This window comes from Drosophila sechellia, unplaced genomic scaffold, assembly GCF_004382195.2.
Source record: "Drosophila sechellia strain sech25 unplaced genomic scaffold, ASM438219v1 Y_17, whole genome shotgun sequence".
Taxonomy (NCBI): domain Eukaryota; kingdom Metazoa; phylum Arthropoda; class Insecta; order Diptera; family Drosophilidae; genus Drosophila; species Drosophila sechellia.
This window is the reverse complement of record NW_022611376.1, coordinates 17,988-42,334: the sequence shown is the minus strand read 5'-3', so window position 1 is coordinate 42,334 and position 24,347 is coordinate 17,988. Positions and strand designations below refer to the sequence as shown.

At 36.7% G+C, this 24,347-nt stretch overlaps 1 protein-coding gene across 1 annotated transcript; it reads left to right on the top strand.

The window, feature by feature from the left end:
- Positions 1–5,289: 5,289 nt before the first annotated feature.
- On the top strand, positions 5,290–6,739 carry LOC116803407 (cilia- and flagella-associated protein 58; the record flags this gene model as incomplete). The annotated part of the gene is made up of 4 exons (XM_032727140.1): positions 5,290–5,308; positions 5,433–5,611; positions 5,894–6,537; positions 6,601–6,739. Coding segments are annotated over exons 1-4 (981 nt in total), but the record flags the coding sequence as incomplete, so codon positions are not given.
- Positions 6,740–24,347: the final 17,608 nt, after the last annotated feature.

The following is a 24,347-nucleotide window of genomic DNA, read 5'->3' as shown; positions in this document are numbered from 1 at the left end:
TTTTTCCGTAAATTTCTAAATTAATTTCCGAGCAATAAATTAAAAGCGTTTTTTTCTCTTTTTTTAACAAATAACTTTTTCAATATTTATTAAAATATTTTTTTAAATTTTTTTTGAAAAAATTTTTTTCAAAAAAATCATCAATAAATAAATAATACGACCGCCAAATACAAGTCGTTCACTACCAGACAAATATTTTTTCCTGTATTGCTTGGATATTAAATTGTGTTTGTTTTAGAAGTACTTACAATGCGGAGAAAAGACTCCAATTCCACCACTCCATTTTCTCCGTTTCCAGTTGTAAACAAAAAAATAAAATTTTCTTCGTTCTAATAAACATTTTACTTCACCGTGTTCCACATTCCAAGTGTTCCAACCGTAAATAAGGTGGACCTAATTACCATAAATCACAGGACATTTATACAATTCGCTGTTCACTCCGAGTCACCTGTCCGATTAGTCTAAACTACGGCGTTTCCACTTCGTAAATTTTACACCACTTTTTCACCCATTACATCCTATACGGTCGTTTTCCGCTGCTTTATACCGTTAACGGCGGCAAGCTTAAATTTATTAAGTGAAGTCTGAGGAATCTGTCTACTTTTTCAAAAGTGTGACCGGGCTCCAAAACCGCTTCCCTTCCATTTCGTATTTCTTCGATTATGCCCATCGGGGACGATAAGAAGAAATTGTCCGCTGACAAACCGAGGTCTATTTTTTCACCACAAGGGCCAAAGAGTCCAAGAATCCCAAGCATTTCGGTGAAAACGCCTGCGCAGATTTCCGACGACTGTGCTACTCCATCCAAAGCCACAGTACAGCGCACAGCTAAAAATATGGCTGCTTCCGATCTAGCGCTAGCCAAATTCATTTCCGTTTCTGACCGCTTAAGCGAATTTGAGGCTCAGATCAACACTCCGGAATCCGCAGCTCCAACCGTCACGATGCTTAGCGTCCGTCGCGACCAAGTCCGAACCCGATGGGACAAGGTTGAAAAGGAAATCGAGCAGGGCACGTCTCAGTCCATCCCAGCCGCGAACGCTGCGCCCCAGGCCTACATTTCCTTCTACATTGTCGGTCCATGCGATACAGAAGTTTTCGCAGGCGACTATCTTCGCTGGCCGACTTCCGGGATCTTTTCACAGCCATTTATATCAATAATCCACGGCTGACTCCGGTTGAAAAGTTATTCCATTTAAATGCCAAAACAAGTGGCGACGCGCATGCCATAGTTTCGATTTCGCCTCTCACCAACGAGGGTTACCGCTCTGCGTGGGAAAACCTAAAAGAGCGTTTCGAAATTAAACGATTGTTGGTAAACAGTCAATTGAAAATAATGTTTAATGTGCAGTCGATACCACAGGAATCTGGGGCGGCCTTGAAGGTGCTGCAAAGTACTGTTCAAGGTTGCTTGACTGCCTTAGAACTGTCAGGCATCAACACTGAGAAATGGGACTGCCTGCTGGTATATCTGTGTTCATCCAAGCTCCCGAAGATAACTCTCTCCTTATGGGAGCAGTCGCTACATAAGAAAGCCGACATCCCGACATGGGGAGAGCTGAACACCTTCCTCACAGAACGTCATCGGACCCTAGAGGCCATCGATGATGTGAGACCGTCCGTACCAAGTCAGTCGCATTCCAAAGCGATAAACACAAGTGGGCCCTCTAGAAGATTAAATTCCTATGACACGAAAGTGGCTCCAAAATCGAAAAGTGGCGACTTGTGCAACAAGGAGAACCATCCTGTCCGTGTATGTCCGCGTTTTCTCCAAATGTCGGTTGACGACCGGTCAGCCTACATTAAACGGAAGCAGTTATGCTTAAACTGCTTTGCAAAGGGACATCAGCTTCGTGAGTGCAAAAGCACGCACAATTGTTTTACTTGTCGTAGCCGGCATCACACGTTGTTGCACCGAAACAACCTCTGTTCCACCAATTCAAGCCCTTCAAATCCTGCAAGGCCAATTTCCGCTAATCAGGCCAATTTCGTTCCAAATGAGCAAGCCGGTGTTCAAAATTATTTCGCCACTGGCTCAAGAGCTATCCTTCTTGGCACTGCCATAATCAACATCTCCCATCTTGGCACTAACTTTAAGGCACGCGGCCTGATCGACTCCGGATCAGAAGCGACATTCATAACCGAGCGACTGTTCAATCTAATTAGATTGCCATTCCAGGTGGTTCAAGCCCGAGTCTCGGGCTTAAACCAAACAGTAGCTGCTCAGTCCAAGAAGCTCTGCAGTTTCACCATCCGATCTCCGACTAGGCCCGCGTTGCAGTTGGAGGCGTCGGCCTGTGTCCTTCCTCAACTAGCCGGAAATCTGCCTTCCTACCCAATTCCGCAAAATTTCCTTCGGGATCTTCCCGATTTTCCACTGGCGGATCCAAAATTCTATGAGAGCGCACAAATAGATGTACTTATCGGAGCCGACATTCTGCCTTCGGTGCTTCTGAGTGGAGCAAAAACCAACATCTGTGGCTCTCTCTTGGGGCAAGAGACCATTTTCGGCTGGGTACTAACTGGGCCAGTGTCAGCCTCAGCCCAAAGCATTTTTTCCTCTTTTCGACACAGATCTCCCAAGCGTACGATAATTCACTGGACAAACTCCTCACAAAATTTTGGGAGGTGGAGGATATACCAACAAAGTTGCTAAAAGAATCCGATTCCATGTGCGAGAAGAATTTTCTTCAAAAGACCACGAGAAACGAGTGCGGCAAATATTTCGTTATTTTTCGCGACCCATAACATATCGGTTCCGGGCTAGGGCATTCTACGTCTTTCGCGTTGGCTCAGTTCTGAAGAAATGAGCAGCGTCTAAAAAGAGATGAGGCCTTGAAAGCGAGATACGATTCGGTGATCCAGGAATATTTCGACTTAAAGCACATGCGACAAGTTTTTCCTACGCATGATTGCAACGCCTATTATATGCCACATCACGCCGTCTTAAAACCGGAAAGCGTGACTACAAAACTCCGTGTAGTATTCAATGCCTCCAGCCCTTCATCGAATGGTACCAGTTTAAATGATATCCTTCATGCTGGCCCTGTCTTACAGTCCGACTTGACCATTCAAATTCTGAAGTGGCGCTATTTTCGATACGTGTTCAGCGCCGATATCGAAAAAATGTATCGGCAGATCTGGGTAGGTCCGAAACACACTCCATTCCAGCGAATACTTTTCCGTAACAATAGAGGGGAAATCAGAGATTTCGAATTGAAAACAGTAACCTTTGGAGTCAATTGCGCGCCTTTCCTGGCCATCGGAGTACCATCCAAAAGCTAGCAATGTCATTCGAAATTTCATGTATGTGGATGATGTTCTAGCCGGAGCGGACTCCACGGAAGAAGCTCAGCTCATGGTGCAAGAGCTCCGAGACGCTCTGAATTCCGCCGGATTTCCATTGAGGAAATGGACCTCCAACCAAAAGGAAGTTTTAGCGGCCATTCAGAGCAACCATCTTTTAAATACTGATTTTCTCGAGATCAATGCAGAAAGTACTGCCAAAACCCTCGGTATTCGCTGGAAAGCAACCTCCGACGAATTCTTCTTCATCCCGCCAGAGTTGGCTATCGAAACGTCCTTTACAAGACGCCAAGTCCTGTCCCAAATTGCCAAATTGTTCGACCCTGCAGGCTGGTTAGCGCCGCTTATCGTTCGAGCTAAAATTTTCATGCAGGAGATTTGGCTGCAGGAGCTTGGGTGGGACGAAAACATTACAAATGAGCTTTTTCAGCGATGGCTTAATTTTCTCCAAAGTTATTCGGTTTTAGAGCAGATACGCATTCCACGCTGGCTATCGTTTAATCCAGATTTCAAGGTCGAGCATCATGGATTTTGCGATGCATCGCAAAAGGCTTATGGGGCGGCAATATATGTCCGCGTAGAAGTGGGCAGCACCATTATGGTGCAACTCCTAACCGCGAAAACCCGGGTAGCACCAGTCAAAACGGTTTCGCTCCCAAGACTGGAGCTGTGCGGAGCGTTATTGCTTTCCGAAATGGCTGCAGCCATCATTCCGCAGATGCCTACGATTAACTCCGAACTTTACTGTTGGACGGACTCCACGATAGTGCTTGCATGGTTAAGCAAGCCAGCGTGCCAGTGGACCACATTTGTAGCCAATAGGGTGACGAAGATCGCCCAGGCCACAAAAACAGAAAATTGGTCTCATGTTCAATCTGAGCATAATCCAGCAGACCTGGCAAGTAGAGGAGCTTCCCTCCAAGATCTAGCCGATAGCCAGTTATGGTGGCACGGACCGACTTGGTTGCAAAATCCACGCAACCAATGGCCAACTCAGGTCGACAACGCTCCGGTGACAGACCTGGAGAAGGGTGCTCTAAAAGTCCATCTCGCAAAAGCTCCTTCTGAAGAGTGGTTGGCACGTTTCTCCAAGTTAGAGAAAGCTCTACGAGTCCTTGCTTATGTTCATCGCATCATTCAGCGGTGCAGGAAGCAGATATCTCCATCTGATGTGCATTTGCTGGCCACTGAAATCGCCGACGCCGAGCGGTTCCTAATTTGGAACACTCAGGGCAGAGAATTCCCTGTGGAATATCACTGTCAAAGTGAAAAGCGTCTAGTGTCAAATTCAAGTGCCATCCTAAGCATGAACCCGTTTCTAGATACGCAGGGACTGATCAGGGCGTGCGGCCGTGTGTCGGCTTCCGAAAGCCTTCAATACAATGAACGGCATCCAGTGATTGTTCCGTATAACTGCCTGCTTTCTCGCCTCCTTGCGAATTTCACTCATCGCATAACTCTCCATGGTGGTAACCAGTTAATGGTGCGCCTCATCCGGTCGAAATACTGGATTCCGAGAATTAAGAACCTGATGAAAGCAGAAGAAAATTCGTGGAAAGTATGTGTGATCCACAAAAAGCGGTTGCAAAGCCAACTGATGGGTGTCCTGACCAAAGAAAGAGCATATAGTTCCATTTAAGTATAATTTTTACTAATACCCTACCCTATCCATCCAAGATGGATGTCTTTGAGAAGAAAAATTGGGTGAGAAAATACCAAAACACAAAGTTACTAAATCGCCATTATGTCGCTCAGTGTAAAGTCTTGATACCTAAATTAAGGCTTATCAACCGGTCGCGCCAATCGATGTGTTTTTTTTTTGTCACTTGCTTTAGAACTTGGATGTACTCAGAATTTAAAGCCATTTAATGAAACGGACTTTATTTGAATCTAAATATTATCCTTTACCAAAATAAATAGTTCCTTTGGGCGGGGCAAAAAGTTTTTGGCAAATGCACAGCTCGGGTGCCATAAAGTTTAACTATGTCTCCAAAGTTGGCACGTAAACGAATGACAATTTTTGGTTTTGCTGAAAGGAAAGAAGGACAGACCGAGCATTTTAATAACTGAATAATATGGCACAACCCTTATTAACATAAAATATCTTTAAAAATATTTCGTTTCAGACCAAATCTCTCTGAAGACTAGCCAAGTTAATGATCTCACGGAAAAGTTACACGAAAAACAACGGGAAGTGCACAGTTATAAAAAACAGTTGGAGTCAGTGCATTCTGAGAAAATGATGCTTCAGCGTAATTTAGAAAATACAACTCAGGAGCGGGACAATTTTAGAATTCTTCAAGCAGTAAGATCATCACAAATACTTTGTCCATTTTATGCATTATAAAGCGAGCATGAGAAAATCTTAATATTATGTTAATATCTGGAAATACGGTCCAAGATACTCAAATAAAAATGTACAGTAATTAAAAATACTGCAGTATTTTTATGCCAGTGTGATCTTAAATAAGGAATATTACAATAAAAATTTGTCGCGAATAATGTTTTATTTTGTACAAAACTTTTGTATGTTTTTCATTTGCCTCTATAAAACTATTGATATAAAATCTTTTTTAACTAATTATAGAAATCAGGACATCAAATTCAGCAATTGACAACTGAAATAAGCGCAAACGAAGTAAAAATAAATTCTTTAAATTTGAAAATAGAACATCTTAATAATTATATAAAAGAACTCCAATCGGACCTTAAAAATAAAGAAAACTTAGTGGCTGCCTTACGTAAGGATATGAGGGAAATGAAAGCAAAAAATGAAATGTTAGCAAAGACAATATCAAACGATGAACTAAAATTTATGAAAATGGGGCACGAATTAGAAGAAATGAGAAAGGAACGTAACCTAGTTGGATTGCAAATGGTACGACGGAATGACGAGATTGTTGTTATAAAGGAAAAGCTTCAAATTGCACAAAATGCCCTTGATAATGGTACAACACAATATAATCAACGTGTAGAAGATATTAGATTACTGAAAAAAGAGATTTCAAATCTTCACACTGAAAGTGAATGTCTTAAACATGCAATTAAAAGTACTGCTGACATGAGAAAGGAAATTGTACGACTCCAGCGTGCTCTTAATCAAGAACATATTCGTATTCGAGCTCTAACTGAAGATGCAAGAACACCAACAGGAGTACACCGGTGGCGAATATTAAAAGGCGAAGATCCTAAGAAATTCGAACTACTTGAAAAACTCCAACTACTTCAAAAGTAAGTCTAAGCTATATCATTTAAATTTTTTAATATATATTCGTATATTATTTATTTAAACAGACGGTCCCTAAAGCAGTCAATAGAAAACTCTAACATAAAAAATAAACTGGGTGAGGCTCAAAAGACTAATGAAACATTAAAACGGATGCTATCTCATATGCCTACTGTAGAGATAAAACATAAGCTAGTTGTGCAACAGGTAATAATGAATAATAATTGATAGTAAATACGAACACTAATATAGTGTGAATGCGAACGTAAAATTTCATCATTTATCTGGGATATCGGTAGACATTGTGGAATAAAATGAGAAGAAATTCAAATTTGTTTCAAAGTGTGGAAGTAACCGGTTCGGCGGCATTAGGGCGTTAGAGTGGACGTGGCAACATGGATGAACAAACTAGCTCTGCGTCTTTGATTTTAGAATCTGTCTGCTGAATCGCAACCTTCTAGCTTTTATAGTTCCTGAGATCCCGACGTTCATACGAGCAGACGGACAGTCGATTACGCAATATTGGGGAATAAAATGAGAAAATCTTTTAAAATTGATCAAAAAGAGCGTGACAAAAAGTGGTTTGGAAAATCAATAGAAAATAGATAATTTTCAAAAAAGTTGGCGTTTCATATTTGTGCAGTTTTAGGGTGTTAGAGTGGGCGTGGCAACATGGGTCTCTAGATTCTGTATGTTGAATCTCAACCTTCTAGCTTTTATAATTCCTGAGATCTCGACAGAAGGACACGGCTAGATCGACTCGGCTATCAATCCTGATTAAGAATATTCTTCTCTATAGTCAAAAAAGCTTCCTTTTGCTTGTTACATACTTTTTAAAGAATCTAGTATACCATTCGAGTTGCCCGACTATCACATACCCGTTACTAAGCTAGTGTAAGTGCGAGGTCGAAATTTCTTTATTTTTCTGGGATATCTTAGAATGAAATAAAAAAAAAATTTAAAATTGTTCATAAGTGCAGTTTTGGGAGTTCTTAGGGCGTTAGTGTGAGAGTGGCAAAATTTTTTTGCAAATTAATAGAAATTTACAAGATTAATAAAAAAGTGAAAAAATATCAACACATTTATCAAAAGTGTGGGCGTGGCAGTTATGTGCGGTTTGTGAGTGTTAGAGTGGGCTTGGCAACATGGCAAAAGGCAAATATAATTTCAATATTGTGGACGCCGAAAAATGAATATCTGCACTCAACCCTTTAAATAATTTCACAATGCCTTTATTCGACTTGTCTCTTTAACCACACGCCACCGAATGCCGCGTCTCGCCAATTCCACTTTTCTTATGCTCTCTGAAGTGTGTATGTGTTTGTGAGTGAGCTAGGTATACATTCTTATCTCTTAATGCAAAAACACAACACAAGCGCAGGTCATGTAAATCAGTCCGAAACACACCCCCCGATAAAACGGGAATCAACGGGAACAGTCAACCAGCCAGCTCAAAAAACAATGAGGGTAAATAACAGGAGCCACCGCGTGCTATATAAAAAAGGGTATTTATGAGGAATTATCAATACACAAAAGAGTATCTACAGTTCATGGATATTCAATCATAAAATATTATCATTTGATAAATATATTTGGGGAACAACATTTATTCTTTGAAATTGAGGGTTTAGAATCTCATCTATTAATTGGATTCAATTTGTTAAGAAAGATTTGAGCTAAATTAGATATCGAGAAAGGAATCATGGAGTATAAGGGAAATAAAGAGAAACTTCAATATTTTGACGAGGATAAAAACGATTTGTGTTTAATTGAGGAAAAAAATATTCTTCCATTAAAAGAATATATAATTAAAAAATATTTAGATGAGCAAAAGATATATAAAACCGAAACGGTAATTGCTGTAAGCAGTTTGAGGTTTGAAAATCCTGAGCACGCCAGCGTAGATTTATATTTTAAACAATATATCAGTTTGGGATTTGAAAATCCTGAGCACGCCAGCGTAGATTTATCCGCTAATAAACAATATATCGGTTTGGGATTGAAAAATCCTGAACAAGACGACGATGATAATTCCGTCAGTCTTAAATCAAATAGCTTGGAATCCACAAATACCGAGCACGCAGTCGTTGAGTTTTCCGACAAAGAAAAAATTCATAACCTAAACATAATTTCAAATCAAATAAAAGAATTTGAAAATAAAGTTATGAATAAAATTGAAAAGGAGCAATCTAAAATAAATACGCAAATTCCTTTTCGTACCGATATTCGAGGAGAAATAAATACAGTCAATGACGGAGCAATTTATAGCAAACAATATCCTTATGCCAGTCGGTCTCAGATTTCGTTAATAATGAAATCGATAGAATGCTAAAAGAACAAATTATAAGACCAAGTAGAAGCCCCTACAATTCACCAGTCTTAGTAGTGCCCAAAAAGGTCAAAACGAAGATGGACTATAAAAAATTAAATGAAAGCACAATACCTGACAGATATCCGATGCAAGATCCGTCTGTAATATTATCCAACTTAGGGAAGTCAAAATATTTCTCAACAATTGATCTGGAATCAGGATTCCAACAAATTTTAATGAAAAATTCAGATATTAAAAAAACAGCTTTCTCTATAAATAACGGAAAATTTGAATTCTTACGTATGCCATTTGGGTTAACAAACGCCCCTAGAATATTTCAAAGAGCAATGGATGACATACTGAGAGAACAAGTCGGAAAAACTTGTCATGTTTATATGGATGATATAATAATCTTTTCTAATACAATTGAAAAACATTACACAGATTTAATTCAAATAATAAATATTTTACAACAAGCAAATATGAAAATTTCTCTAGAAAAATCTAAATTCTTTAAATTAGAAACATAATTTCTAGGTTATATAGTATCTCACAATGTAATTTAAACAGATCCTGAAAAAATCTCCACAATTATGAAGTATCCGATTCCACAAAACATTAGAGAGCTTCGAAGTTTTCTAGGCCGCACCGGCTACTACCGTAAATTTGTCCGAAATTATGCAAAAATTGCCAAACCTTTAACCAAATACCTAGGAGGAGATAATGGAAAAATTTCTAGGAGAATGTCAAATAAAATTTCAATACAGTTAGACGACCCAGCTGTTAAAGCTTTTAAAGAACTTAAAGATAATTTGATAGCACAAGTGGAATTAGTTCAACCAGATTATAACAAAAAATTCACTTTAACGACAGACGCATCAGATGTAGCTATCGGAGCAGTTTTATCACAGGATAATAAACCAATTACTTTCATATCCAAAACTTTAAATAAAACCGAACAGCTTTATGCCACAAATAAAAAAGAATTGTTGGCAATAGTTTGGGCTCTTAAAAATCTCAGGAATTACTTATATGGTGTAATTGGTATAGAAATACAAACAGACCATCAATCTTTATCTTTCACAATCTCAGATAAAAACCCGAACATAGAAATGAAAAGATGGTACTCCTTTATAGAAAGTTTCACCCCGAAAATAATATATAAACCCGGAACAACTAATGTCGTAGCCTCATTATCGCATCGCATTATCTCGAATAAAAATAAATAATATTACTAACAGCGACTTAGAAGAATCAAACTCAGATCAAAATACACAGCATTCTGCCGAAAGTAGTTTTGAAAATGTAATACAAGAGACCCGAAAACCGTTAAATCAGTTTCAACAACAACTGTTATTAACAAAGGGGAGGTATACAATACATGAGTCATTGAATGTTTTTGATAAGACAAGACATATAATTGAATATGATACGCCAGAAAACTTAATAGAAATATTAAGGGAGTATCTAAAACCAAACATAACGGTAGGAATTCATTGCACTTTAGAAGATCTTTATCATATTCAATTACCATTAAAAAATAACTTTACCAACAAATTTCTTTATACTAAAATATTTCTACAAGACGTGGAAAATAATGAAGATAAGGCTATCATAATAGAAGAAACACATAGTCGTGCTCACAGAGGACTAGACGAAAATTATAAACAAATCAATAGATTATTTTATTGGCCAAATTTATATATCAAATTAAAGGAATATATAAAAAATTGTACAATTTGCAACGAAAATGAATACAACCGGCATCCTATTAAAATCCCTATTGGGGAAGCTCCTATTCCAACTAAAGAAGGAGAGAATTTACACATCGACATTTATTACGCGCAAAGTCTTATTTTCTTAACCTGTATTGACGCATATTCAAAATTCCTGGTTGTAAAAGAAATTCAAAATAAACTAAACATCGAGAATAAAGTAATGGAATTACTCCAACATTTTCCCCACGCCAAGGTAATTATGACTGATAACGAACCAAGCTTCACCTCTGCTCAATTTAAGTCCTTTGCACAAAGATGTGGTTTAACTCTACATTTCGCCGACCCAGTCACAATACCTCGAACGGACAAGTAGAAAGGGAACATGCAACATTAACAGAATTAGCTCGTTGTATAAAGGAAGAATTTAATCTCACTGACTATTCTGAAATAATTATTAGAGCCGCAAAAGAATTCAATCATTCTACAACAAACCAAAAACCTTTTGATACCCTATATAATAAAAATGATCACGAAAACATTTCAAGAATTCTAAAGAACACACAAGAAAAAATGTTAGTAACACACAATGAAGGTCGTAAAGAAAAAGAATATCACGAAGGTCAAGTTGTTTATGAGAAGAAACACGGAGAAAGAAATAGGCTAAAAACTAGATACAAAAAACAGGTTGTTAAGGAAAACTTACCTAACAAAGTTATAATCAATAATAGAAACAGCACTATTCACAAAGACAACATTAAGTTTTAACAAATACCATATTTTTTATTAAATTACAGAAAATGCATTTCGTATTACTTTTAATAACATTCGTAATGATAACCACTTCAGAAATAATTGATTACTCCAATCACGAATTCTTCCTGTTCAAGGACAAAAAGGATGTCCTTACCTATGAATCATATGCTGACTTATTCCACGTAACTAACTTAAGTTTTTAAAAAGAAATAATCAATCTAGAATCAGGATATGTAAGAAAAGATATAAATACACGGACACAATGGGAAATTACTTACGAAATGCAGATAATAGAATTAATTTTGTCACAACTGATACCAACTAGATCAAAAAGGGGAATAAATGAGTTAGGCACTGTTTGGAAATGGTTAGCTGGAACTCCGGATCACGATGATTTCATTAAAATACAGTATAAAATAAATGATTTAATTGAAAACAATAACCAACAATTTATTATTAATTCCAAATTGTTTAAAGAGATAAAATCACTTTCCGATCATTTTAAAAACATTTTTACCGATCAAGAATTGCCATTAAGAAAACATCGTTTACGTTTATTAACATTTGACTTGCAAAACATTATTGATACTATCACACTGGCCAAAATTGATTTATTCAACACAAAAATTTTAAATAATGAAGACATTAAAGAAATATTAGATCACGAACAACAGCCTGTACTTATTGCAGACTTAATGGACATCGCCATATTCAAAATTGTATTGCATAAAGAACTCTTAATAATTTATATAAAATACCCCGTTATAACAAACAGATGCGAAATTTACTATGCCAGATCCATTTCACATAATGATGGAAAATTACTTATAAGTAATCAGGTTGCAAAATGCGAAAATACCTTTTATGAAATATCTAATTTTAAGAACGAACTTTTCAACAACTATTTTATTATAAGTAAAGATAAGACTTGTTTTACCCGCTTACTAAATGGAGAAAAATCAATTTGCACTAAAATTCTAGAAAAAAATAAGAATATAGATATCATTCAAGAAGGTGCCATTCTAATAAACGGAAATAATATTGTGAACGATTCTAATTTAAACGGGTCATATTTAATAACATTTAACAGCACAACTACAATAAATAATATTTCATACACCAATTCAGAAAACAAAATACTTGAGTACATAACTACCAACCACTTTAAAAACTTAGAAATATCAGAATATATAAAATCCAACAATTCAGAACTTTCTCTTGACAACATTAATATTTTAAACCCCTTTATTGAAATTTACAATTGGAAAATTTCAATTTCATTTATATTATTAATTTTAATCATTTTGTATTTCATTACTATATTAATAATAAAATTCAGATATTATATATTTGTAACCAAACAAAAACGGCCAGAACCAGAAAAACCAAATAATGATGTAGAATTTTTAACAGAATTAAATGAGCGTTTGAACGAAATTAATAATGAAGCGGGACGCGTCATTTTAGATGGGGGAGAGTTATCCAACCCATGAACATAGCTCCCTTCCACAGTTTATAAACAAATTTCAATTCTCAAATCTCGTCGGCATTTCCTTTGTCTTTGTTTTTGTCATTGCCCTTGCCAGCACTCAGCTACCCGCTAACAAAAGCAACCCAAACTTAACGTAAACACAGCTTCCGCTTGGAGACCAAACCACGGCCGACTTATTGCGTATCAATCAAAAACTGCATCGATCAGCATAATTGAATTTCACAATGCAGTGGAAAATTTCCGACATAAAGCTTTTATCGAAAGTTCGGTAATTTTCCGAAAGAAAAGCTTCTGTCGGAGGTTGATTGGATTAGGACTTAGAATTTGAAGATCAGTCAGTCGGAGTCGGAGTCTGAATCGGGACGAGATCGTCAACAGCTCGAAGCTAAAGATAAGCTACCAACAAAGTGTCTCGTAATAGTATAAGTGAAAAAGTTTATCACCAAATAAATGTTAAATAATAAAAAATTAAATTTATTTTTTTAAATAAATAAAGAGTAACAATTTTACTTTGTATGTGTTTGTGAGTGAGCTAGGTATACATTCTTATCTCTTAATGCTAGCTTATAAGTAAGAGCGAGATAACAATAATATTCTTTTTCCTAACGGGGACATGATCGTATGCTTCTCTCTGCCACTGTGGGCTTCATACCTAAGACTATGCTACTACATGGTACAGTGGGCCTTATGAGTGTTCATCCTACCACAACTCGGCCGTCCTGACTAGCTGATCCCCTGATCATGGTTTACATTGATTGCTTAGTTGTATGATGAATTCTTTTACCTTATTTATACATATGTACATACTATATTAATCTGTTATTCTATTATTATTATTGTTTAATTGTGTCTTCGTTTATTTTTCTTGTTGCCTATCCAATGCTTAATATTTTGGATGCTCCAGACACCTTGGTATGGGTTACGAGATATCTGAAAATCTTCTACGTCTTTTAACAAGAATCTGTCGTTTCTTAATACTTTCGATATCACATATGGGCCTTTACACTTTGGAATCAATTTTCTAGAGATGCCTGCTGTACTGTCGAAATTTTTAACCATCACATAATCTCCTTTTTTGTATTCTGATGCTGCGGTGCTGTGTATTATTTAAGACGTGCTCAACTTTATCTATTACTGTATCCCAATATATGCCTTTCTCTGGTTGTACCAGTTTCGCTATCATTGGACCTAGGCTTCTATTGACTCTTTCAACCTGTCCGTTTGCTTGGGGTGAACCAGTCGCAATCTTCATATGCTTAACATCGAACTCTAACATGAAGTCATCAAATTCCTTGGATGTAAAACAACTTCCCCTATCTGAAATGATGCATTTAGGCTTGCTGTATGCTCTAAAATAGTCCTTCAGGGCCGTAATGACTTCCTTTGTATTAGTGGTCTTTGTGGCGTATAAACCATCGATGACAACAAAAATATGTTTTTTGGATCTGCCTGAGTCGACTGCGCCGTAATGATCGATATGTATTAGTTCAAACGGTTTGCTTCCCTTCGGAATGCAGTGCAGAAATCCTTCCTTGCCTGTCTTAGGGGAGAACTCAACACATTTTAAACAATTTTCTATATGGCTCAAACATTTGTCTTTGGCATTGGGAAACCAATAAGATTTAGAAATAACATCTAACATTTTGTCTCTACCTATGTGTCCGATCTCATTGTAATATTTATATAGAATATGATCATGTCTGTGGGAACATAAAATAAAAGTCTGCCGTCGTTACATTTTCTATAAATTATTCCGTTTCTCATTTCGAACAACTTATGTTCATTTTTTTCCAGCAGTTTCTTGATTTCTTGAACTTTTTGATCCTTGCCTTGGCAGATTAATAAATTGTCTTCAAACGTATTTGATTCCACTATCAAAATATTCGTGCATCTACTAAGAGCATCAACATGCTGCATCCTTTTACCCTCTCTATGTATGAGCTCATAATCGTAGTTCTGGAGCTTTAACGCCCATCTAGCTATTCGCGGATTAAGTTCAATCTTGTTAAGCGTCAAAGTAAGAGAATTACAATCAGTTATAATTTTAAAGCGTTTTCCGTACAAATATATTCTAAATCTTCGCAGTGCGTGAATAATTGCCATTGTTTCCAATTCTAAGCTGTGATATTTTGCCTCAGCGACTGTTGTTCGCTTTGAAAAATAAAATATTGGGTGTAATTTTCCATCCTATTTTTTTTGACATAACACCGCACCGAAACCAAGAGCACTTGCATCACAGTGCAGTTCTATTTCGTCTTTGAAATTATAAATTGCTAAGTCCGGTGCCTGCACCAGCTTTTCCTTAAGAGTTGAGAAACAGCTCATTTCCTTTTCTCCAAATTTAAAATTTTCATCTTTTCTCAAAAGGTCATATAAAGGTTTAGCTAATGTTGAAAAATCTTTTATAAATCTACGGAAGTATGAACATAAGCCCAGAAAACTTTGAACGGCTTGTATATTGTCTGGAACTGGAAAATGTTGTATGGCATCTATTCCTTTGTCATCAGCCCTAATGCCTTCACCATTTATAATGAATCCTAAATATTTATTACTTGTCTGGAGGAACTCACATTTATCCATTCGTAATTCCAATTTATCTGATAAACACTTCCTTTAAGGTTTCTAAATGCTCCTCCGAGTTCTTGCTAGCAATCATGATGTCATCCATGTATACAATTACTTTGTTATCCCTTATAAGATCCTCGAAAATTTTGTTTACAAACCTTTGGAACACCGCCGATGCAGTTTTTAGGCCCATTGGCATTCTGAGAAATTCGAATTGCCCTAACGGTGTAACAAATGAGGTGTATTTAACTGATTCCTTATTAACGAATACATGAAAATAACCGTTTTTTAAATCAAGCTTCGAAAAAACTTTTTTGTTGACTAGCTTATCTAAAAGGTCATCGATAAGCGGTATCGGATAATTGTCTTTAATTAAAACTTTGTTCAGTTTTCTAAAGTCTATACATAGCCGTATGTCTCCTGTTTTCTTTTTGACTAAAACAATTGGTGAAGCATATTCTGATTTACTAGGTTGAATAATTCCCTCTTTTAAATAGTCATCTAATAGTTTTTGTAATTTTTCTTTTTCTGAGTAGGCAAGTTTTCTTGGGGCGCAGCTAAAAGGTTTTGACGTTTCTAAACAAAGTTTTATTTCGCATTTGACTAAAGGCTCGGCAGGCTTATTAACGCTTAAGTAGTTGCGTTTAATAATCTCCTTTAACTGACTGTTTAAGGCTTGGTTATTGTTTTCGCCGCATATGAAGTTCATTTGCTCATCTTCTAAGTGATCAATGCTACAAATTTCTCTAACAGCTTCTTCATAACTGGGCACAACCGCAGCATAAAGTCCGGAATCCGTCGTGAAGTTGGCTAAATGCATAACTGTTTCGATGAACGTTTTTTGCTACCTGCTTCGTTAACAGTTTGACTAACTATACTACTCGCTTCGTTGGCTGTTTTACTAACTGTCTTATTAACTGTTTCATTATCCATTTGACTAACTGTTTCAAATTACCTCTTCGTTAACTGTCTCACTAAATGTTTTGCTAACTGTCTCACTAACTGTTTCACTAACAATATAACTGACTGTTTTACTATTTGCTTTTCTATATCTTTTACTATCGACTGGGTTGACCGTTATCCTTCCCAAGGCGTCTGGATCCAGTTTCAACTGGTACGCTTCCATGAAATTTCGTCCAAGAACTACATTATGACTCATAGACTCGTCTGGGACCACGTACAAATAAAAATAACATTTAACTTTTTCTTTTATAATGTAACATAAGATTTTTCCATGTATTGTCAGTTGGCTTTTATTCAGCCCGAAATAGGTTTCTGAAGCGGATTCTAAATTAATTTCCTTGGATACATTGCTTAACTTTGTAAATGATATTGGACGCCCTGTGTCTATGAGGCATTCTGTAATTAATGGGATTTTATAGCTATTGTGAAAAAAAATCTTGACAAGTCTTACATAATTGTTGATATTGGAGCTTTTGCGCTCCGGGCATTGTCCGACGAAGTGTCCAAATGCCCCACAGGCATAGCAGGATCCGGGCTCCCTCTTTGGCTTGAGACACTCCCTGGCGAAGTGCCCTTTGGAGTTGCAATTGGCACAACGTAAGTCCTTATTGGCTGCACCTCCTCCAGTAAGGCGCTTTGATGAACTGCTCCCTGTTTTGTGCTTCGGCAGACGGACTTCCGAGAAAGCCCGCAAAATTTGCATCGGCTCGGAGAAACACTGTATGCGCGAGTTACCGGTCGTGGGTTAGGGCAACTATGCTTCACAGTAGTATTGGTCATGGAATGTTCAATCCGTTCCAATTAAACACGTCTTCGATGGTTGAAGTGAACAAACCGAATGTCTTTTGATAGTGGCAATTGTGCTGCTAACAGGCAGCTCTTATATATATATGTGTGTGTTTTGCTACATAGTTCCGCAAGTAGATCGCTCTGTCCCTGTCTCGCATACTTCTGTAAGTTGTGTGTGTTGGTGCTGCTCAGAGTCCCGGTTGATGGCATAGGCGTAGTACGGGAAGTCTGCAGGGGAACACTGAAAGTGGTAACTCTCTGTCCCTGTCTCGCATAATTCTGTAAGTTGTGTGTGTTGGTGCTGCTCAGAGTGCCGGTTGATGGCATAGGCGTAGTACGGGAAGTCTGCAGGGGAACACTGAAAGTGGTAACTCTTCCCCCCCCTAGAATGTCGTGACGGCCAGCGAGATGGAATGCTTGACGGTGTGTGTACTTAGTGTACTTATAATTAACATTAATATTGTAGTGCTTATATGTATATATGTTCGTGTGTGTTTTTTGAAAACTATTATTATTATTTACATTAATAATGCTTATCGTGTTGTGTGTTCTATTTGCTTCTTGCAACAGGGTGATGTGTTTTTTTTTTTTTTTTTTTTTTTTTTTTTTATTTATTATTATTTTGTTTGTATTTTATATCTTTATTGTATTTATTTTATTTTTGTTCTAAACTGTTTGTCTATCTTTAAATTTTCTTTTTATTTTTTCTTTATGAACTTTCTGTCCTTTTTTCGTTTCAAAAGTTATTCCGTGGTCTGTTCTAACTATATGCTTAGAAAATCTTGGCGTTATCTTATTTCTTCTATTTTCTTTTCTAAATACTATATCTTCTGCTGTTAGTGGTAGTGGGTCTGTCCTTGTTTCATTCTGTTTCTGATTTCTCTCTATGGCCTTTGCTGTCATTTCTGTTTGAACTTGGGTGTATAATTTTGTCTTAAATTCGTTAAGTTTCTGTAAATACTCGTGTTCATCTGAATACTCTACTGTTCTATTGAATACATGGGTCTTTCCTGTAAATAATTCAAATGGTGTCAATTTTGTTGCCGAATGTATTGCATTGTTGTAGGTTATTAAGGTTTCGGTTAGTATTTCTTCGTGGTCACAGTTTATTTTATGGTCTTTTTTTACTTTATAAATTATTCTGTACGTTTCCGTCAGAGTGGAATGTAGTCTTTCTACTGTGGAATTACTACTAGACTGCATCTTATATTGTTTACAAAAATCTTTGAATAGTTTAGAGTTAAATTCTGCCCCCTGATCACAAATAATTAGTTGAGGTAACCCATAATTTAAAACGAATTTTTTCAATTCCGTAATAATAGTAATGGTATTTCTATTCTGGATTGTGTATGCTGTGGCAAACTTAGAAAACTTGTCTATGATTGTTAACATAATTGCGCTGTTAATAAAATACAAATCTATGTGAACTATCTGTAGCGGTAATGGTGGTATTTGAGGTACTTGAAATTTAAGTTTCTGAGGGTTTCTGTCGTATTTCATAGTCTGACAAATGTCACAATTATTAATTATTTTTGTTACTACTTCTTTTACTCTTGGGAAATAATACAATCTTCTTACATGCAATATGGTCTCATCTATTCCCCTGTGATTACTATTTTCGTGATCTTTTATTAATATGGAATTTTGTTCTTCAGGGTTTAACACCTCTTTGAGGAACAGTGTCGCACGAATAATTTTACAACCCTTTTTTTCAAAGTAATCCTTATATATCATAAATATTCTGTTGAATATATCGTTGCTTGTCATAATCGCACAAAGCCTTCCTGATTTTAAGGTGTCCTTAAGTATTTTTAATATATTGTCGTCCGTATATTGTGGCTGTACGAATGTTATTCTTATTTTGTTGTTTAAAAGATGTTTCAGTTATCTTGTCTACAATTTCTCCTATTTTCAAAATTAATTGCATCTTAAAATCGTTTATTTTTTCCGTTATTTTCGCGATTTCTCCTGAATCCCCAGGGTCATCCCCGTTGACTGCTTCTACTGACTCACTTTCATTTACAAATGTTTCGACTTGCATTCTACTTAATGCATCTGCGTTAGTATTAAATTTGCCTTTCTTATAAACTACATCATATTCGTACCCCGTTAACTGTAGACTCCACCTTATTAGTTTAGCGTTATTTTTTATATTATTTAAATAAATTAAGTTCTGGTGATCTGTATAAATCGTAAACTTTGTCCCGTATAAGTATTGTCGAAATTGTTTAACCGCCCAGACTATGGCTAGCATTTCTTTTTCTGAAGCGGAATAATTAACTTCAGCCCTATTTAGCGTCCGACTTGCATATGCTACTGGTTTGTCATTTCCTACTTTTCCTTGTGACAACACTGCTCCTAGTGCGTAGTTACTAGCGTCTGTCGTTAGTAAGAACGGTTTGTCATAATCTGGATATTGTAAAATCGGGTCGTTGCATAGTAATGTTTTTGCGTACTGAAAAGCTTCTCTAAATTCTTGGGTTATCTCCACCGCTTTTTTTTTTTTTTGTTGTACTGGCAAAGGTTTTATTATTTTTGCTAAGTCTTTTATAAATTTCCTATAATAACTCAACAGCCCTATAAATGATTTTATTTGTCTCCTAGTTGTCGGTAAGACAAAATTTTGTATTGCCTCTATTTTTTTTGATTAGGTTTTGTACCCTCGGGTGTCACTATGTGTCCCAAGAATTCTAACTCTTTCTTTAAAAACTCTGATTTATCTTGTTGTATTTTAAGATTAGCTGAATTTAATTTATTGAACACAACTTTTAAATCCTGCATATGTTGCTGCAACGATGCTGAATAAACGATGATATCGTCCATATATACTAAGCAACTTTTTCCTATGATTTCGCCTAATAACTTGTTCATGAATCTTTGGAAGGTGGCTGGGGCATTGGTTAGTCCGAAAGGCATTCTTATAAACTCATAGTGCCCCCCTACCGCTGTGAACGCTGTTTTTGGAATATCTCCCGGGTTCATTTTTATCTGGTGATACCCGCTCTTTAAGTCTAATGAAGAAAAGTATTTAGCTTTGCATAAAGAATCTAATACCTCACTGATAAGTGGTAAGGGATACTTATCCTTAATAGTTTTCTCATTTTTTTTTCTGAAGTCTACAACTAATCTACATTTTCTTTCTCCGGAAGCGTCTTCCTTTTGTAGGCACTAGCCATACAGGTGCACTACATGGTGAATAACTATTTTTTATAATATCCTGGTCTAATAGGTCTGTAATCTGTCTTTTGATTTCTTGATTTTCTTTCAGCGAATATCTAAAGGGTCTTACATAAATTGGGTTTTCGTCCGTTAGTTTTATTGTATGGTTGGCGCCCTTTGTTACTGTTAATTTGTCCCCTTTTTGGTAAAATAAATTCCTATATTGTTTGCATAGTTTTATCACCGCGAATTTTTCTTCTTTATTTAGGTGTTCTATTCTTAATTTTAACATGGTTGCTTTTTCTGTATTTACTTCCTTTTCAGTTATCTCATTTATAAATAAAGACTCACACACGTTTTCACTGTCATACCGCTGTGCAACTATTGGTTTATTAATTGTGATTGTCAAATCTTGTTCGGATGCGTTAATTATTTCGACTTTTGCCTTGTAGTTTTCTGCTCTATAAATTCCTTCCGTAATGGACAATCCGTCTTGTATATATATTTCGTTTATGTATATATCTCCTTCTTTATTTATTACTGGTATTTCTATCAAGGTTTTTGTTTGACCCTGTATTAACGTCGACGTTTGTGATTTCTTCTCCTTTTTAAATAACTTAATCGTTGCGTTTATCGTTTCTAACTTTTCTTCCTCAATATCGATTTTAGCTCCTACTTTCGTTAGGAAATCCATTCCTAATATTCCGTCAAAAAATGGATGAAATTTAAATATAAGAAATGTAAAGTCTCCCTCTTGTTTAAATTCATTAAAAATCTTATACGTAATTTTATTATGAATATCATGTGTATTCAGTACTGTTCGAATTTGTACTGGGTTTCTAAGTGATTGTTGAGTACTTTTCTGAACGAATTCGGGGCTAATTATAGATATAGTGGATCCCGTATCAATCAAGAATCTCACCTGTCTACCAAATGGTGAATTTATCTGGACATAAAGGAGTTCCTTTCCGAATCTTGATTGTTCGGTATAGTCTGTGGTTCCGAGGCATTTACTGAAAAATTTTCAGTTTGATTAGTGTTGCTAGCTTCTGTGTGAAACATATTGTTGTGTCCACTACTGCCAGATTGTTGGCTCCTGTCAGAATTAGTACCATTTCCAGATCTAGTTGATCCTTGATAATTCCGTCCTCATCGTTATTAGTTGTGTTATTGTATTGTTGTTGTTCTGAATTATATCTATTACTATTATTATATTGTCCTCGTCCACGTCCCCGTCCTCCAGGGTTGTGGTACTCATCTCTATTTCTGTCTCTTATGTAGTCATCTCTCAACTCCTTTGCTATTTCGTTAGCCTGTCTGAGAGTCTTAGGGTTTTGTGCCTTTACTGTCCATCTCAAAGGATTCTTTAAGCCTGCGATGAATTTTTGTATGTAAGTTTTTTCATACGAACTTTCTTTTATTTTTCTTATTTCAATATTAGTTTCATCTCTCTCTAAAACTTCTAACATTGCGACTCTTATTCCTGCAATCTCCTGATATAGATTCTTAATAGCTAGTTTTTTATAAGGAATCTCGCGGAGATCATCCATTAAATTTTCCTCGCTTCTCGATTCCCCAAAATTATCCGTTAAGGCTTGTTTAATGTCATCCCAGTTTAACGGCACTCTCTCTCTCGAATTAATATTTTGTCTGCATGTCCAATAACTTTGTCTCTAATTACTCCTAATAGTAATTCCCCATATGCTGTCTTGTCTATATTCGTGATCAGCTTCAATACTCGTTCTACACTTGTAATGAATTTATTTAGTAATTCTTTGTCTCCGTCATAAGTGGGTAATAGTTTTATTGCGTCGGGTATTTGTAGTTCGTCCATCACGTCTCTATTGGTTCTTTGTGTCATAGTGGTTTGGTTTATTAGGGATAAATTGTTTTCTTCTTCCTCTTGTTCCGTAAGTTGCAAGTTTCTAATTGCTCTTTCTCTTTCTGCTGCCCTAACTAGGTTTCTCGTTAAAGGTATGGTTCTTCCTTGTTTAGCTGACATGTATTACTATATGAGATTGATAAAAGTAGATATCGTAATGCGTATGTAGTGAAATATTATATATGTGTATGTGTGTGGATATATATGTGTGTATGTATATGTTTTTTTTTTTTCAAATAAATGTGTATGTGGGTATTACTATATTTGTATATATATAAATGTGTATTTATTTCATTTGTGTGTATTATAGTATGTTGTTTGGGTTGTTTAGTGTACTATGCTTTATATAATATTTGTATCTATATATGTGCGTTAAATTTATATGTATGTATGTGTATACATGTGGATATATATATATGAGTATATTTAGGGATTTATATATATGGGGTTATATATATATATATATAGATTTATGCGTGTGCTTACTTTTATAATATATATATATTTTTGTGTGTGACAAGTAAATGTATATCTTTTCACGAATATGGTATATTTTGATTTTAACTTATTGTAATATGGTTTGTTGTTTGGTTGTGATAAATGGCGAAGAATTTTGTATCGATTTTACGATTTAATTTCTTTGTGCACTTTGTTTCACTGTTAGCGTAAACACTTAAATGCATTTACAAATGTCACTTTCACGTCTTTTGCGTATAGATGTTTGTGTCACGATTAATGTTACTATATATTTTTATATTTGATTTGCGTTTTTGCATACAAAATTGATATTTCACAACGATCTTGCTTCACTGGAGGACAACTCTTGAATGATCTAGAGAATTTTAATATTGCCTTACCATAGCTGTGGTCTGTGGCAGCGACGTCGACGACGCTGGCTTAGGCGCCATAGATGCCGCGACGAAAATTTTTTATTATATATTTTTTTTTTTTAATTTTTTCCGTTGCAAGCCCTGTGGTAGTAGTTGGGTTATACCCGTGATCGGACGACATTTACCGTTTCTCGGCTTAGCTGTATTTAGCTGTTAGTCGTGAGTCGGCGGTGGCGACTCGCAACGCCAGCCAGGCGACGTCGTCGACGCTAGGTAGGCGCCGGAGTCGTCGCGCAGAACTGCCGAATTGATATACATGCTTATATGTATGGTATGTGTATGTATGTATTATATGTGTGTTTGTATATATGTATTTTTTTTGTATGTTTTGTATGTATGTTCACATCAGCTACTGTAATGTAAGCGAACTATTCGACCGATATGAACTCGGCACCTCACACTGCCATACAGAGGATAGCGTGTGAACAAATAGAACACGGCTAACGAATACACTTGCTGATTGATTATTTCGTTGCGGATGGGCATAGGCGCCTGTTTCATCCGTGAGCCTAGGTGGCCCTTTGTTGATCGTTGCGAGTGGGCATAGGCGCCTGTTTCACTCGGGAACCTAGTTGGTTCTTATGCGATGCACTTAACTTGTATACATTTTGCTAATAATATTATTCCAATCTGCATTGCGTGGGGTCTTCATCCTCGGCTCTTCTTCTAGTCCAATGACGAGTCCGACTGCGCCAGTTACCGGTCGTGGGTTAGGGCAACTATGCTTCACAGTAGTATTGGTCATGGAATGTTCAAACCGTTCCAATTAAACACGTCTTCGATGGTTGAAGTGAACAAAGCGAATGTCTTTTGATAGTGGCAATTGTGCTGCTCACAGGTAGCTCTTATATATATATGTGTGTGTTTTGCTACATAGTTCCGCAAGTAGATCGCTCTGTCCCTGTCTCGCATACTTCTGTAAGTTGTGTGTGTTGGTGCTGCTCAGAGTCCCGGTTGATGGCATAGGCGTAGTACGGGAAGTCTGCAGGGGAACACTGAAAGTGGTAACTCTCTGTCCCTGTCTCGCATACTTCTGTAAGTTGTGTGTGTTGGTGCTGCTCAGAGTGCCGGTTGATGGCATAGGCGTAGTACGGGAAGTCTGCAGGGGAACACTGAAAGTGGTAACTCGCGCCTGGTCGCGCAACGCTGGCGCTGGGATTCCTTCAATGATGTTTTCCAGGAGCTCCTCTAGATCGATGTTGATGTCGTTGGCCAGCATCACCTTGTCCTCGAAGTAAACAGCAAATTTCTCATCCGGATGCCATTCGCGTTTTTGAAATGCGTTCCTCAGTT